This window comes from Leucoraja erinacea, chromosome 3 (assembly GCF_028641065.1).
Source record: "Leucoraja erinacea ecotype New England chromosome 3, Leri_hhj_1, whole genome shotgun sequence".
Taxonomy (NCBI): domain Eukaryota; kingdom Metazoa; phylum Chordata; class Chondrichthyes; order Rajiformes; family Rajidae; genus Leucoraja; species Leucoraja erinaceus.
The window spans coordinates 100,240,503-100,258,956 of record NC_073379.1 but is presented as its reverse complement, the minus strand read 5'-3'; the positions used below and the strand labels follow the sequence as shown (position 1 = coordinate 100,258,956).

The 18,454-nt window shown below is 42.7% G+C and overlaps 1 protein-coding gene across 4 annotated transcripts in view; it reads left to right on the top strand.

The window, feature by feature from the left end:
- Positions 1-1,547: 1,547 nt before the first annotated feature.
- The window catches only part of LOC129695872 (2'-5'-oligoadenylate synthase-like protein 2), a 28,307-nt gene continuing 11,400 nt past the window's right edge, over positions 1,548-18,454 (top strand). For 2 of the 4 annotated variants that reach the window (XM_055633284.1, XM_055633286.1), the window contains exons 1-5: positions 1,551-1,704; positions 9,874-10,068; positions 10,768-10,960; positions 11,560-11,750; positions 13,521-13,681. In XM_055633284.1, coding sequence (XP_055489259.1) covers positions 9,910-10,068; positions 10,768-10,960; positions 11,560-11,750; positions 13,521-13,681 — 704 coding nt within the window. In that variant the 5' untranslated portion in view covers positions 1,551-1,704; positions 9,874-9,909. Of the gene's footprint in view, positions 1,705-9,873; positions 10,069-10,767; positions 10,961-11,559; positions 11,751-13,520; positions 13,682-18,454 lie in introns of those variants that run through there. The other 2 variants (XM_055633285.1, XM_055633287.1) reach the window with 2 other exon arrangements.

The window sequence follows — 18,454 nt, the reverse complement described above, 5'->3', positions numbered from 1 at the left end:
CTGGCCTCAACTACCCTCTGTGGCAGAGACTTCCAGAGATTCACCACTCTGTGTGAAAAAAGTTCTTCTCATCTCGGTTTTAAAGGATTTCCCCCTTATCCTTAAGCTGTGACCCCTTGCCCTGGACTTCCCTAACATCGGGAACAATCTTCCTGCATCTAGCCTGTCCAACCACTTAAGAATTTTGTAAGTTTCTATAAGATCCCCTCTCAATCTCCTAAATTCTAGAGAGTATAAACCAAGTCTATCCAGTCTTTCTTCATAAGACAGTCCTGACATCCCAGGAATCAGTCTGGTGAACCGTCTCTGTACTCCCTCTATGGCAATAATGTCCTTCCTCAGATTTGGAGACCAAAACTGTACGCAATACTCCAGGTGTGGTCTCACCAAGACCCTGTACAACTGCAGTAGAACCTCCGCTGCTCCTATACTCAAATCCTTTTGCAATGAAAGCTAACATACCATTCGCTTTCTTTACTGCCTGCTGCACCTGCATGCCTACCTTCAATGACTGGTGTACCATGACACCCAGGTCTCGCTGCATCTCCCCCTTTCCCAATCGGCCACCATTTAGATAATAGTCTGCTTTCCTGTTTTTGCCACCAAAGTGGATAACCTCACATTTATCCACATTATACTGCATCTGCCATGCATTTGCCCACTCACCCAGCCTATCCAAGTCACCCTGCAGTCACCTAGCATCCTCCTCACAGCTAACACTGCCCCCCAGCTTAGTGTCATCCGCAAACTTGGAGATGTTGCATTGCCCCTGCCAAAGGTGAAAAGGAGTGGGGTGGGAAGATGTGACTCTAGGATCTTTGGGCAGGAGGGCAGGAAGCAGGAAGCAGGAGGCAGGCTGTGGCGAGCAGGCAGACTGGAATGGTATGTTAGCTTTCATTGCAAAAGGATTTGAGTATAGGAGCAGGGAGGTTCTACTGCAGTTGTACAGGGTCTTGGTGAGACCACACCTAGTGTATTGCGTACAGTTTTGGTCTCCAAATCTGAGGAAGGACATTATTGCCATAGAGGGAGTGCAGAGACGGTTCACCAGACTGATTCCTGGGATGTCAGGACTGTCTTATGAAGAAAGACTGGATAGACTTGGTTTATACTCTCTAGAAGTTAGAAGATTGAGAGGGGATCTTATAGAAACTTACAAAATTCTTGGGGTTGGACAGGCTAGATGCAGGAAGATTGTTGCCGATGTTGGGGAAGTCCAGGACAAGGGGTCACAGCTTAAGGATAAGGGGGAAATCCTTTAAAACCGAGATGAGAAAAACATTTTTTTTACACACAGAGAGTGGTGAATCTCTGGAACTCTCTGCCACAGAGGGTAGTCGAGGCCAGTTCATTGGCTATATTTAAGAGGGAGTTAGATGTGGCCCTTGTGGCTAAGGGGATCAGGGGGTATGGAGAGAAGGCAGGTACGGGATACTGAGTTGGATGATCAGCCATGATCATGTTGAATGGCGGTGCAGGCTCGAAGGGCCGAATGGCCTACTCCTGCACCTAATTTCTATGTTGCTATGTTTCCATGAACTGGAGCCGCGCGGATCTCGCTGCACCGCCTCCACAAGGGCAGCGCGGACAATGCCGCCGCTCCGTCGCCCGGGTAACCATAGCCGCCTCTCCGCCGCCACGTTCTAACCTGGGTTCGCGCTCGGCGGCCGCATTCCAATCTCCGCCGTGGTCTGGATAATGTCGGTAAGTTGCTGTACTCACTGCAGCCGCTGTATTGGCTCCCGGTGCACGGCGAGTGCTGAGTACTGGTGTCAACACAAAGCGAGCGGCCAACCCCTAGTAACCAAATACACTTGCAAACGCGCTGCAAGTAAACAGCACACTCCTGCACGTCACGCAGGGGTACATACATTAATGTATTCTTTTCAACGATGTTTTATAACAAGTTGGTAAGAGGAACCGCGAGAATCTTTGTGAAGATCTAGATCTGATAGTGGGATCCCGACTTGCTTCCAGAGGGGAAGGGCTGGACCGTCCGGGCATCCATCCCGGTACAGTACTCCAACCTGCTTCAAATGCCGATTGAAAACCACCCTGGAGCATACAACATTACAGCGTGCTAGCGGCGACTGGTTCAGGTTTGGTCACCCTGTGAAAGGAAAGATGTTGTTAAGCTGGAAATGGTCTAGGGAAGATTTATGACGATGTTGCCTGGGTTACAAGCAGAGTTTGTTATGGTTAGGGCTTTATTCCTTGGAGTGGAGGAGGACGAGGGGTGATTTTACAGAGGTGTATAAGATCATGAGAGTAATAGATTGGGTAAATGCACAGAGTCTTTCACGCACACTAGTGGAATCAAGAACTAGAAGATATGGGGTTAAGGTGGCGGTGGAATAAGATAAGAATCTGAGGGGCAACATTTTTATACATATGGTGGTAGATCTATGGAACGAACTGCCAGAATAAGGTAGCTGTGGCAGGTACTCTCACAATATTTAAAAAAACATTTGGATAGGTACATGAATAAGATAGGTTTAGAAGGTTATGGGCCAAACGCAGGCAGGTGGAACAAATGTAAATGGAGCATGTTGTTCAACGTGGGGAAATTGGGTGTGTTTTCACACTGTGACTATGACTCTCAACAGAAAAGGGCACAACGTGCTGGAATAACTCAGCGGGTCAGGCAGCATCCACAGAGAACACAGATAGGTGATGCTTTCGGTGGAGACTCATCTTCAGACTGATTGTAGGGGAAGTGAGGAGAGACAGGGCAAAGCACGTCGCCTAATAGGTGGACTCAAGCAACGTGAATTTTGATAGGCAGATGGATAGAACAAAGGCCAAAGATGAAAGCAGAAGGTGTGAGACAAAAGTTTAAGAGAAAACTGCAGATAATGGAAAAATCGAAGCTAGACAAAAATGCTGGAGAAACTCAGCGGTTGAGGCAGCATCTATGGAATGAAGGAATGGGTGGCGTTTCGGGTCGAGACCCTTCTTCAGAATGATGTGGGGGCGGGGGGACGCAAAGAAGGAAGTATGAGGTGGCGACAGTGGGCTGTGGGAGAGCTGGGAAGGGGAGGGGAAGGAAGGAGAAACCAAGGACTACCTGAATTTGGAGTTCAATGTTCATACCGCTGGGGTGTAAACTACCCAAGCGAAATATGAGGTGCTGCTCCTCCAATTTGCGGTGGGACTCACTCTGGCCTTGGAGGAGGCCCAGGACAGAAAGATTGGATACGAAATGGGAGAGGGCGTTGAAGTGCTGAGTCACCGGGAGATCAGGTTGGTTAATGCAAACTGTGCGGAGGGGTTGGGCGAAGCGATCGCCAAGCCTGCACTTGGTCTCACGCACGTAGAGCAGTTGACACCTAGAGCAGTGGATGCAATAGATGAGGTTGGAGGAGGTGCAGGTGAATCTCTGCCTCACCTGGAAAGACTGCTTGGGTCCTTGAATGGAGTCGACGGGGGAGGTAAAGCAACAAGTATAGCATTTCCTGCGGTTGCAAGAAAAAGTACCAGGGGAGGGGGTAGTTTGGTGGGAAGGGACGAATTGAGCAGGGAGTTATGGAGGGAGCAGTCTCTGTGGAAAGCCGAAAGGGGAGGAGGCAAAAATGTCGGAGGATTACATGTAGTATGTGACGGCTGGTAGGGTGGAAGGGGAGGACAAGGAGGACTCTGCCCTTGTTATGAGTGAGGGGATGGGGACTGGGAGCGGAGCTACGGGAGATAGAAGAGACCCTGATGAGAGCCTAGTCAAAGAGGGGAACCCTCGTTCCCTAAAGCCCTGGTTTGGAACACTCATCCTGGGTGCAGATGCGGCGCAGATGGAGGAATTGGAAGTAGGGATAGAGTCCTTACAGGAAGCAGGATGGGATGAAGTTGAACTATTCGCATTAACCAACCCGATCTCCTGGTGGCTCAGCACTTCAACTCCCCCTCCCATTCTGTATCCGATCTTTCTGCCAATATCAGGATCATGTTTCATGCCTCTAGCGTGTCCAAACCCTTAATAATCCTACATGTTTCAATAAGATCCCCTCTCATCTTTCTAAATACCACGGTGTACAAGCCGAGCCGCTCCATTCTCTCAGCATATGACAGCCCCACCATCCCGGGAATAAACCTTGTGAACCTACGCTGCACTCTCTCAATAGCAAGAATGTCCTTCCTCAAATTTGGAGACCAAAACTGCACACAATACTGCAGGTGTGGTCTCACTAGGGCTCTGTACAACTGCAGGAGGACCTCTTTGCTCCTATACTCAACTCCTCTTGTTATGAAGGCCAACATGCCATTCACTTTCTTCATTGCCTGCTGTACCTGCATGCTTACTTTCATCGACTGATGAACAAGGACCCCAAATCCCGTTATACTTCCCCTTTTCCCAACTTGACACCATTAAGATCATAATCTGCCTTCTAGTTTTTGCTACCAAAATTGATAACCTCACATTTATCTGCACTGAACTGCATCTGCCATGCATCTGCCCACTCACCCAATCTGTCCGTCACCCTGCATTCCATAGCATTCTCCTCACAGTTCACACTGCCACCCAGCTTTGTGTCATCTGCAAATTTGCTAATGTTACTTGTAATCCCTTCATTTAAATCATTAATATATATTGTAAAAAGCTGCGGTCCCAGCACCGAGCTTTGCAGTATTCCACTAGTCACTGCCTGCCATTCTGAAAGGGACCCGTTAATCCCTACTCTTTGTTTCCTGTCTGCCAACCAATTTTCCATCCATGTCAGCACTCTATCCCCAATACCATGTGCCCTAATTTTGCCCACTAATCTCCTATGTGGGACCTTATCAAATGCTTTCTGAAAGTCCAGTAACACTACATCCTCTGACTCACCTTTGTCCATTTTCCTAGTTACATCTTCAAAAAATTCTAGAAGATTAGTCAAGCATGATTTCCCCTTCGTAAACCCATGCTGACTCGGATCGATCATGCTGTCCAAATGTGCAGCTATTTCATCTTTTATGGTTGACTCCAGCATCTTCCCCACCACCGATGTCAGGTTAACTGGTTTATAATTCACTGTTTTCTCTCTCCCGCCTTTCTTAAAAAGTGGGATAACATTAGCCACCCTCCAATCCACAGGAACTGAACCTGAGTCTATAGAACATTGGATAATTATCACCAATGTGTCTACGATTTCTAGAGCCTTAAGTATCCTGGGAGGTAGATCAGCCTTCAGTCCCATCAGTCTACCTAACACCATTTCCTGCCTAATGTGGATTTCCTTCAGTTCCTCCGTCAACCCAGCTCCTCAGGCCACTAGTACATTAGGAAGATTGTTTGGGTCCTCCTTAGTGAAGACCGATCCAATGTACCTGTTCAACTCATCTGCCATTTCCTTGTTCCCCATAATAAATTCACCCTTTTCAGTCTTCAAGGGTCCAACTTTAGTCTTAACTATTTTTTTCCTCTTCATATGCTTTTACTATCCTCCTTTATATTCTTGGCTAACATCTTTTCTCCCCCTATTGCTTTTTTAGTTATCTTCTGCTGCTCTTTAAACATTACCCAATCCCCTGGCTTCCTGCTCATCTTTGCTATGTTGTATTTCTCTTTTATTTTTATACTGTCCCTGACTTCCCTTGTCAGCCACGGCCACCCCTTACTCCCCTTGGAATCTTTCTTCCTCTTTGGAATGAACTGATCCTGCACCTTCTGTATTATTCCCAGAAATACCTGCCATTGTTGTTCCACTGTCATCCATGTTAGGGTATCCTTCCAGTCAACTTTGGTCAGCTCCTCTCTTATGGCTCCATACTCCCCTTTGTTCAACTGTAATACTGACACCTCCAATTTACCCTCTCCCTCTCAAATTTTAGATTAAAACTTACCATATTATGGTCACTACCTCCTAATGGCTCCTTAACCTCCAGTTCCCTTATCAAATCCGGTTCATTACATAACACTAAATCCAGAATTGCCTTCTCCCTGGTAGGCTCCAGTACAAGCTGCTCTAAGAATCCATCACGGGGGCAATCCACAAACTCCCTTTCTTGGGGTCCAGTACCAACCTGATTTTCCCAGTCTACCTGCATGTTGAAATTCCACATAACAACCGTAGTATTACCTTTACCATATAACCATATACCAATTACAGCACGGAAACAGGCCATCTCGGCCCTACAAGTCCGTGCCGAACATTATTTTCCCCTAGTCCCATCTACCTGCACTCAGACCATAACCTTCCATTCCTTTCCCATCCATATACCTATCCAATTTATTTTTAAATAATAAAATCGAACCTGCTTCCACCACTTCCACTGGAAGCTCATTCCACACAGCTACCAATCTCTGAGTAAAGAAGTTCCCCCTCATGTTACCCCTAAACTTCTGTCCCTTAATTCTGAAGTCATGTCCTCTTGTGTGAATCTTCCCTACTCTCAATGGGAAAAGCTTGTCCACGTCAACTCTGTCTATCCCTCTCATCATTTTAAAGACCTCTATCAAGTCCCCCCTTAACCTTCTACGCTCCAGAGAATAAAGACCTAACTTATTCAACCTTTCTCTATAACTTAGTTGCTGAAACCCAGGCAACATTCTAGTAAATCTCCTCTGTACTCTCTCTATTTAGTTGACATCCTTCCTATAATTGGGCGACCAAAATTATACACCATACTCCAGATTTTGTCTCACCAATGCCTTGTACTTATACAATTACATCCCAACTTCTATACTCAATGCTCTGATTTATAAAGGCCAGCACACCAAAAGCTTTCTTTACCACCCTATCTACATGAGATTCCACCTTCAGGGAACTCTGCACAGTTATTCCCAGGCCCCTCTGTTCACCTGCATTCCTCAATTCGCTACCATTTACCATGTACGTCCTATTTTGATTTGTCTTGCCAAGATGTAGTACCTCACACTTATCAGCATTAAACTCCATCTGCCATCTTTCAGCCCATTCTTCCAAATGACCTAAATCTCTCTGCAGACTTTGGAAATCTACTTTATAATCCACAACACCACCTATCTTAGTATCATCTGCATACTTACTAATCCAATTTACCACACCTTCATTCAGATCATTGATGTACATGACAAACAACAGTGGACCCAACACAGATCCCTGAGGCACCCCACTGGTCAACTGCCTCCAACCTGACAAACAGCCATCCACCATTACTCTCTGGCGTCTCCCATTCAGCCACTGTGGAATCCATCTTGCTACTCCTGCTTTTATACCCAACAATTGAACCTTCTTAACCAACCTTCCATGAGGAATCTTGTCAAAGGCCTTACTAAAGTCCATATAGACAACATCCACTGCTTTACCCTCATCAATTTCCCTAGTAACCTCTTCATAGCCCCTGCTATTTCTACACTATCTACCCTCAATGTCCTAGGGAATATCCTGTCAGCACCTGGAGACTTATCCACTTTTATATTTTTCAAAAGTGTCAGTACTTCCTCTTCTTTAAATCTCATAGTTTCCATAGGTACTCTACTTGTTTCCCTTACCTCAAATACTTCAATATCCTTGGTGAATATCGAAGAAAATAAATTGTTCAATATCTTCCCCATCTCTTTTGGCTCTGCAGATAGCTATCCACTCTGAATCTTTAATGGACCAATTTTATCCCTCCTTATCCTTTTGCTATTAATATAGCTGTAGAAACCCTTGGGAATTACTTTCACCTTGCTTGCCAAAGCAACCTCATATCTTCTTTTAGCTTTTCTAATTTCTTTCTTAAGATTCTTTTTACATTCTTTATACTCCTCAAGCACCTCATTCACTCCATGCTGCCTATAATTATTGTAGGTCTCCCTCTTTTTCCAAACCAAGTGTCCAATTTCCCTTGAAAACCATGGCTCTTTCCAATTTTTACTATTTCCTTTCAACCGAACAGGGACATAAAGATTCTGTACTCTTAAAATGTCCCCTTTAAATGTCCTCCATTTCTCTTCTACATCCTTCCCATAAAACAAAATGTCCCAATTCACTACTTTTGAATCCTTTCGCATCTCATCAAAGTTAGCCTTTCTCCAATCAAAAATCTCAACCCTAGGTCCAGTTCTGACCCTCTCCATAATTATATTGAAACTAATGGTATTGTGATGACTGGACCCGAAGTGCTCCCCAACGCATATCTCCGCCACCTGACCTGTCTCATTTCCTAACAGGAGGTCCAGCACTGCCCCTTCTCTAGTAGGTACCTCTATGTATTGCTGCAAAAACTATCCTGCACACATTTTACAAACTCCAAACCATCCAGCCCATTTACAGAATGTGTTTCCCAGTCTATGTGTGGAAAATTGAAATCGCCCACAATCACTACCTTGTGCTTACTACTAATAACTGCTATCTCCTTACATATTTGCTCTTCCAATTCTCGCTCCCCATTTGGCGGTCTATAATACACCCCTATAAGTGTTGCTCCACCTTTCCCACTTCCCAGTTCCACCCAAATAGCCCCCCCACACGAGCCCTCCAATCTATCCTGCCAAAGCACTGCTGTAATATCTTCCCTGACAAGCAATGCAACACCTCCACCTCTTGCCCCTCCAATTCTATCAGACCTGAAACAACGAAATCCTGGAATATTTAGTTTCCAATCACAGCCCTCCTGCAACCATGTTCCACTGATCGCCACAATATCATACTTCCAAGTGGCAATCCAGATTCTAAGCTCATCCACCTTTCTTACAATGCTCCTAGCATTAAAATGTGCACATTTAAGAAACCCACCGCCTCTTATTCTCTGTTTATTTTCTTTTTCTTCTTTCTCCCCTAGATTTTGGGTCCGAGTGCTTCCCTTCTCTGCCTCCTGCCTCACACTCAGTCCACTAGCTTTCTCCACATGAGACCCTCCTCCCCATCCATTCTAGTTTAAAGTCTCCCCAGTAGCCTTTGCAAATCTCCCCGCCAGGATATTGGTCCCCTTCGGGTTTAAGTGCAACCCGTCCTTTCTGTACAGGTCGCACCTTCCCCAAAAGCGGTCCCAATGATCTAGAAACTTGAATCCCTGCCCACTGCACCAGTCCTTCAGCCACGCATTTGTCCTCCACCTCGCTCCATTCCTACTCTCACTGTCGCGTGGCACAGGCCGTAATCCTGAGATTGTTACTTTTTTGGTCCTTTTCCTTAACTCTCCTCCCAACTCCCTAAATTCTCCCTTTAGGACCACTTCTCTTTTTTTACCTATGTCATTGGTACCTATATGTGCCACGACCTCAGGCTCCTCTCCCTCTGATTTCAGATCTTCACAAACTGATGGATATTTCGTAGGATTATGCAGCCAGTAAAATCATACAACTGTGTGCGATGTGGCAATGACTTTGCCAGTCAAATGGCCCTAAAGCACCATTTACGACATGCCAATTTTAACTCTTGATTCAATTTGCACCCTATATCCAGGCTACTGTTTGGGGGCCTGCAGATAACTCCCATTAGTATATTTTTACCCTTACAATTCCTCAGTTCTATCCATACTGACTCTGCATCTCCTGATTCTGTGTCACCCCTCTCAAGGGACTGAATTTATTCTCTGTTTATTTTCTTTTTCTTCTTTCTAGAATGGACATTCTTTTAGAATGGACTATGGTGCCTTCCTCACCTTGGTGCCACTGTGTTATGTTGCGTCGTGGACTTTCTGTGTTTGTGCTTTTTTTTATTTTATTTTAATTTCTATTTTATTTTTTTTAATATTTTTTAATATTTATTATTTTTTTATTTTTATGATACTAACTAAAGGGAAATTCATTTTGTTGTCTCTAATTGAGACAATGACAATAAATTTGAATACAATACAATACAATTTGCAGAATGTCGAGCCAGAGGGTGGAAATTGCCGGGGGAGTGAGGAGGGGGTGGGTGGTGGCCCATTCACTTGCATTTCGCATGGTCAGTATATCTGACATTAATTTATTATTTGCATAATTTGTAGGTGATCTTCACAAACTGATGGATATGTCATAGGATTATGCAGCCAGTTAAATCATACAACTGTGTGCGATGTGGCAATGACTTTGCCAGTCAAATGGCCCTAAAGCACCATTTCCAGACTAAACATATTGGAAAAGTGTATTGTGATAAATGCGGAACTGAGGTACAGCGAGAAAAATTGAAGGAGCATGATCAGGTGGGTGTGCAGAACCATTTGCCATGAAGTATGAGTGTGTTATATGGTGCAGCTCCATGCAAAGGGAAGATTAGAAATCATTAATTCTAAATTAATTTACCAATTTTAGCCTGTAATACAAATAGTGTTCCTTAGTTCATCAATTGTGTTATATCCAGTTTGCGTTATGGAAAAATGTACAGTGAGAAAATATATCAGGTACAGTGAGAAAATATATCCAAAAATGACAATATCCTGTCAGTTATTTTAAAATCTAAGACAGGCTTTTGATAATCTTAAGGATTGTGGAATATGGGGCAAGGATAGGTACATGGAGTGAAATAACATTAATCACTATAAACCTTCTGTTTCTAATAGATTTATGTTTTCTTAAAACTAGCTTTCCATCTAGGACAGCCTCAGGCTTCAGCAACAACTCAAAATTATTTAGGAATAAAATACAATCCTCTATCTCCATGAGTGTTCTGTGCAGAAAGCACTAATATTGCATTAATATAGTTATAACATCTTTGTTAAAATGTATTGACTTCAATAAAACTAAGCAAAATATTTGCTATTTTAGTAATGCACAATCAAAATGTGAATTACTATGCAAAATCATGACCAGTAACGATGCATAGTGCTGTCCTTTGTGAATTTTGTAACTGAGCGTATAATTTGAATTATATATCCAGTCAATGTGCTTTGTTTCAACTGTAGATGGTACATTGCAAAGAGGAACATAGTTTGTCAAGAGAGTACCTACATTGGGATCAGCCCCAACAGCATGAGGACAAATTTGTGGCATCAGGAAAGAGTGTTTCTTGCCGTATGTGTGGCAGGAGTTTTGGAACTATCCACAGCAGGGAGCAGCATGAAAGGCAAGATCATCATTTTACAGCCAGCCAAAGAGGTAACCCATCTTCAAACAAGCCTTTTGCTCATTGCATTCTAGGTCAATTAGAAGGAACCCTTATGGAAGGAGAAATTAATGCCAAACATTATTATATTTCAATTAAAGTATTAACACTTAGATGTAAATTTACTCCATGATTATTCACTATTTTGGGTGGGTTTATAGATATTGAGAAGCTGTATAATTAAACCCAGTCAAAAAAAGCTCTGTAAAATTATCCTCTATATGTTACTTTGGTCATAATCCTGCTCCATTTAATAGAGCACAAAATGTTTGGATTTCCCTTGTGAGGGAATAGACTAGTAGAGCCATCAGTTTGGAGCTATCTCTGCTTAATGTTCCCCACTGTCACTCTTAGTAAAAAAATAACAATGACTAGGTTATTTCAGATTATGTAAAGGTAGTCCAGCTTGTGATAGATTGCTCGGTGGACCGAAGAGCCTGTTTCCACGCTGTATCTCTAAACTAAACTAAACTAAACAAAACAACACAAGATTTATTTTTCTATTTTAAGTTGCTGTGCAAGTATTTGTTATATATGCTTTTAAAATGTAAGCTCTTTAAAAAATATATAACCTTTGATTATATTGTTATAGCAAGAATGTCAACAGCATTCTGCGCAGATAGTATACTGGATCAAAGAAGTCCACAGCTATTACAGATATTTGTAGAAACAAACCTTCGACCGCAGATGGGACTGATGAGAGTGGCTTGTGCAGGGGAAGTAGAAAACTTCATTGACTTAATCCAAAAATGCTGTCCCATAACTGTAACTCGACTGATCAAGGTAGTACCACTTTCATATGTTTTTGCTAAATTCTGGGAAAGCAACTTTCAGGAAGCTTTGAATGTTCCCCATACTTCTACATTGTAATTTAGAATTATTACGATTGCTTTGGTTTCTGTAGTCTGTCAAGCATCTTATAGAACTGGAATTTTCCACAAAAAAGCCTGTTTTGTGATTCTGTTGAGATCAAAATGTTGTTGGACATAAAGCTATGGTTCTGCTCACAAGAATATTGACCATCCAGGATTCTGGTATGTACCTTTTCAGGTTAAAGAGGAGATTGAAAATAATTTGATCTTTAATTTACACCTTCTCAACTGGCATTATGATACCACCATGAAAAAAAGAGATTGTTAGGCGAAATTTGTAAATTATTAAGCATTATAAAACATTTTCTTTAGCCCCCCTAATCAGGCAGTCAGCAAGCAGAAACAAATTCACTCATCTCGGTCAGCTCAGCGGGCTGGAAGCAGAAGTCAGCAACTTGCTTGGATCTTCCTTACATCAAAGTAATAAAGTCGTTGAAGTTTAAGTTCGCATTTATTGTCACTTGCACCAATTAAGGTACAGTGAAATATGAGTTACCATACAGACTCAGCTAAAAGCCAACGTTAAGGAAATTAAGGATTGAAATTGTAACCCCATCTGACATGAGATAAAAATCATAACATTTGATCACATAGAAACATAGAAAATAGGTGCAGGAGTAGGCCATTCGGCCCTTCGAGCCTGCACCGCCATTCGATATGATCATGGCTGATCATCCAACTCAGTATCCCATCCCTGCCTTCTCTCCATACCCCCTGATCCCTTTAGCTACAAGGGCCACATCTAACTCCCTCTTAAATATAGCCAATGAACTGGCCTCAATTACCTTCTGTGGCAGAGATTTCCACAGATTCACCACTCTCTGTGTAAAAAATTATTTTCTCAACTTGGTCCTAAAAGACTTCCCTCTTATCCTTAAACAGTGACCCCTTGTTCTGGACTTCCCCAACATCGGGAATAATCTTCCTGCATCTAGCCTGTCCAACCCCTTAAGAATTTTGTAAGTTTCTATAAGATCCCCCCTCAATCTTCTAAATTCTAGCGTGTACAAGTTGAGTCTATCCAGTCTTTCTTCATATGAAAGTCCTGCCATCCCAGGAATCAGTCTGGTGAACCTTCTCTGTACTCCCTCTATGGCAAGAATGTCCTTCCTCAGATTAATCACAGTGGTATCTAATCTCAGGCCCATGTTCCTGATGTGTAACCATGGCCATATCACTATGGCAATCTTGCTGGATAACTATGCGTGGAAATGAATGTACCAGAAGATTGTAACAGACAGGAAAGGTGCACATGTCTCCAGTTACCTGATGGGTCATAAAATCAGTGTATAGAAATAGGAAATTTCATACTACATTGCTGTGAGCTTCAAATAATCTATAGCAAGATTAGTACCAGAAATGACTTAAGTGCTCTTGTTGATTTTCTACTGCTAGGTAATTACATGAAACATTTACAAATCTCTATGAATTATGGGATTCATGATAAAAGCGAGGAAAGCTAATTGTGCAATGTTAAAGGAAACATCTAAATAAAACATTTATAACTCAAGAAATTTTTGGTTGAAATCCAAAGATTAGGTCATTTATGCAGGTCAAGTTTGCATGTGCAAACTGGTCACCACATCGTTAATACTTTGATTGTGATTACATTTTTGTTGCATATTAACTGCTTTGTGAACTCATGATAACAAAATTCACATGATGACATAATTCTTCACAGGGTGGTTCTTACTTCAAGGGGACCGACACCAGGAGTTGGTCTGATATTGACGTAGTGATATTTAGTTCTTCGTTTTTGAACATTGATGACTGCAAAGAGAAAATATCTTCCTCGCTATGTGGTTTGGAGAATAATTTGATGATATCTGCGATGTCGAATAGGTGAAACTAAGGGATTAAAAAAAATCTAGAAGTCTGTTATTGCTGCCGGTTTTGATGAGCAATACAAAATATTTCTGTCCCATTGGCTAATTAGCTGAATACATATTTGTGTACATTCATACATGCTGTACATTCGTGCTGGGTAGGATGTTTTCCTTAGTCCTTGTTATTGTTCTGTCAGCATTCAATTAAGATTGAACCAAAGAAGCACAAACAACAGGTTAATCAAAGGTCAGATATCAAGAGTCTCTAAAGTTAATCTGATGCAAAATTAGTTTTAATTTTTGAAAACCAGTCTACATTGCCCTTTCATATTGCAACAGGAAGCATGCTTAGCATAACTATTAATAGCTTAAGCATCAATGAATTTAGTCAATATTAATATCAGAATGTTGCTCTTTAATAACTAGTGTTCAGATACTTTTGCAGGGTCTTTGAAAGAGAAGCAGCCTACACAGATTTCTCAGTAGAATCTGGACAGTAAGAGACCAAGACAAGACTTGAAGTTTGAGCCTGCCTGTCTTTGATTGATTTTTACTTCTGATATTTGAAAAGTTCCAGTGGAGTCAGATGGGTTGAAATAAAAAAAACAAAAATGCTAGTAAAGACCCTACATCTGAATTCTGTTGAAGGATCTTCAACCTGAAAATATAACTGTTTTCCTTTCTGTAGACATCTAACCACTTGCTGAGTTTTAACAGCATTTTGTTTGTTTTTTTGCTGTTGAAATGGTTCTCTATTTGAACTTCAAAGAGCAAGAAGGTTCAGATGAGTTTTGCATCCCATGTGGGATGTATATTTGCATCCCACTATATGTAGCACCAGGCATGGTTTCAATGGTAAAAAGTATAAGTATCACCAAGTTCCTCACAAACTCTCTCTTGCAAATTGCTACAGATTGGCCAATATTCAAGTTTAACTCCCTCGTTCGGCAACCAATCTTCATAACCATGTGGTCAGTATGATATCTCCAAACGAACCACCATCTACATCACTTTCTGAGACTTTATTTTTAATGATTTCGCTTACCTTTGCTGTTCTATTTTTTTGATGCAGTGATCCTTAGTTACAAAATTGTCTTCTGAACAATAAATACTTCCTTGCATTCAAGACCAGTCCATCAGATTTCTGAAAAAAAACTATAGATGCTAGTTTAGTTAGTTTAATTTAGTTTATTGTCACGTGCGTACAAAAAAATTCACATGGTACAGTGAAAAGCTTTTGTTGCATGCTAACCAGTCAACAGAAAGAAAATACATGATTACAATCAAGTCAAGAGAGTTTATTGTCATGTGTCCCAAATAAGACAATGCAATTCTTGCATGCTGCAGCACAATAGTATTGTAAGCATAAATACAGAACAGTTCAGTGTGTCCATATAGCAGAGACCATATATATACACACATGAATAAACTGATAAAATGCAATAGGCTGGTATAGTTCAGAGTTTGTTTAATGGCAAATTTAATAGCCTAATTGCTGTGGGGAAGAAGCTGTTCCCGAACCTGGATGTACTATTCAGGCTCCAATACCTTCTACCTGGCATTGGAGAGATGAGTGTGTGGCCAGGATGGTGTGGGTCCCTGATGATGTTGGCAGCCTTTTTGAGGCAGCGACTACGATAGATCCCTTTGATGGTGGGGAGGTCAGAGCCGATGATGGACTGGGCAGTGGTCACAACTTTCTGCATTCTTTTCTGCTCCTGGACACTCAAGTTGCCGAACCAAGCCACGATACAACCAGTCAGTTTGCTCTCTACTGTGCACCTGTAGAAGTTCGAGAGAGTCCTCTTTGACATACCGACACTCCATAATCTTCTCAGGAAGTAGAGGCGCTGATGTGCTTTCTTAATAATTGCATCAGCATGCTGGGACCAGGAAAGATCTTCGGAAATATGCACGCCCAGGAATATGAAGTTCTTGACCCTTTCCACCATCGACCCATTGATATAAACGGGATTGTGGGCGATCGTTTTGCCGAACGCCTCAGCTCAGTCCACAATAACCTCGTGAACTCCCGGTGGCTCAGCACTTCAACTCCCCCTCCCATTCCCAATCCGACCTCTCTGTCCTGGATCTCCTCCATTGCCAGAGTGAGCAACACCAGAAATTGGAGGAACAGCACCTTATATTCCGCCTGGGTAGCTTGCGTCCTGATGGCATGAACGTTGAATTCTCCCAATTTTGCTAGCCCTTGCTGTCTCCTCCCCTTCCTTAACCCTCGAGCTGTCTCCTCCCATCCCCCCGCCCTCGGGCTCCTCCTCCTCCCTTTTTCCTTCCTTCTCCCCCTCACCCCCCATCAGTCTGAAGAAGGGTTTCGGCCCTGAAACGTCGCCTATTTCCTTCGCTCCATAGATGCTGCTGCACCCGCTGAGTTTCTCCAGCAATTTTGTGTATCTTCGATCTTCCAGCATCTGCAGTTCCTTCTTGAACACAAAGTCTGATCAAGGATAGTCTGAGGGTCATCAAAGAGGTAGATAGTAGTTCAGCACTGCTCTCTGGTTGTGATAGGATGATTCAGTAGCCTGATAACAGCTGGGAAGAAACTGTCCCTGTAACTGGTGGTATGCGTTTTCTCACTGGTATGCGTTTTCTCACTCCTATACCTTTTGCCTGATGCGGGAAGGGAGAAGAGAGATGGGGCAGGATGCGACTCGTCCTTGATTATGCTGCGTGAGGTATAAATGGATTCAATAGAAGGGAGAAGAGGGAGATAGGTTTGTGTGATGGTCTGGGCTGCGTCCACAATCCCTGCAATTTCTTGCGGTCTAGGATGGTGCTGTTCCCAAACCAAGTTGTGTTGCATCCTGATAAAATGCTTTCTATGGTGCATCTGTAGAAGTTGGTGAATGGTGTAGGGAACATGCCAAATTTCCTAAGCCTTCAAAGGAAGTAGAGGCATTGGTGTGCTTTCTTGGTCGTTGCTTCAATATGGGTGGTCCAGGGGGAGTTGTTAGTGATATTGACTCCTAGGAATTTGAAGTTTCTACCATCTCTACTATGGCACCGTCATTGCAAACTGGGGTACGTGTACCACTTTGCTTCCTGAAGTTGATCACTATCTCCTTTGTCTTGCTGACATTGAGAGAAAGGTTGTTGTCTCAACACCAGGACATGAGGTTCCCAATTTCCTTCCTGTGCTGGAATCTAAAATATAACCAGAAAATGCTCAGAAACTCAGTAGTCAGCTGCAGATGTGGAAAGTAGAACAAATTAATGTTTCAGGTTGGTGACTCTTTATCAGAACAATAATCCTTCCTACATACTTTGACTTCTGCTTACCTATGGCTCCATTTAGTGTGAGTGAGCCTGGATTGATGCTTGGAAGGGAGCCATTGAAAAGCTAAAGAACTTGACTTCAAAAATCACCAAATTACGCTGTGACTGGACAATCTTTTTTTTTGGCATATTTTCCTCAATCTTATAACCATATAACCATTACAGCACGGAAACAGGCCATCTCGGCCCTACAAGTCCGTGCCGAACAACTTTTTTTCCATTAGTCCCACCTGCCTGCACTCATACCATAACCCTCCATTCCCTTCCACTGGAAGCTCATTCCACACTGCTACCACTCTCTGAGTAAAGAAGTTCCCCCTCATGTTACCCCTAAACTTCTGTCCCTTAATTCTGAAGTCATGTCCTCTTGTTTGAATCTTCCCTATTCTCCAAGGGAAAAGCTTGTCCACATCAACTCTGTCTATCCCTCTCATCATTTTAAAGACCTCTATCAAGTCCCCGCTTAACCTTCTGTGCTCCAGAGAATAAAGACCTAACTTATTCAACCTTTCTCTGTAACTTAGTTGCTGAAACCCATGCAACATTCTAGTAAATCTCCTCTGTACTCTCTCTATTTTGTTGACATCCTTCCTATAATTGGGCGAGAAGAAAGATCTTCTTTCCATCTCTGTGAGCAAAAACCCTCTGCAGAGGATTGGGGAAACCTGACATTCTAATTAAAACAAAAAAAATATCTCCAATCATTCAATTGGAGATAGACAATAGACAATAGGTGCAGGAGTAGGCCATTCGGCCCTTCGAGCCAGCACCGCCATTCAATGTGATCATGGCTGATCATCCACAATCAGTATCCCGTACCTGCCTTCTCCCCATATCCCCTGACTCCGTTATCTTTAAGAATCCTATCTAGCTCTCTCTTGAAAGTATCCAGAGAACCAACCTCCACCACCCTCTGAGGCAGAGAATTCCACAGACTCACAACTCTTTGTGTGAAAAACTGTTCTAAATGGCTTAACCCCTTATTCTTAAACTGTGTCCCCTGGTTCTGGACTCCCCCAACATCGTGAACATGTTTCCTGCCTCTAGCATGTCCAAACCTTTAATAATCTTATTTGTTTCAATAAGATTACCTCTCATCCTTCTAAATTCCAGAATATACAAGCCCAGCTGCTCCATTCTCTCAGCATATGACAGTCCCGCCATCCCGGGAATTAACCTTGTGAACCTATGCTGCACTCCCTCAATAGCAAGAATGTCCTTCCTCAAATTTAGAGACCAAACCTGCACACAATACTCCAGGTGTGGTCTCACTAGGGCCCTGTACAACTGCAGAAGGACCTCTTTGCTCCTATACTTAACTCCTCTTGTTATGAAGGCCAACATACCATTCGCTTTCTTCACTGCCTGCTGTACCTGCATGCTTACTTTCATTGACTGATGAACAAGGACTCCCAGATCCCGTTGTACATCCCCTTTTCCCAACTTGACACAATTTAGATAATAATCTGCCTTCCTGTTTTTGCTACCAAAGTGG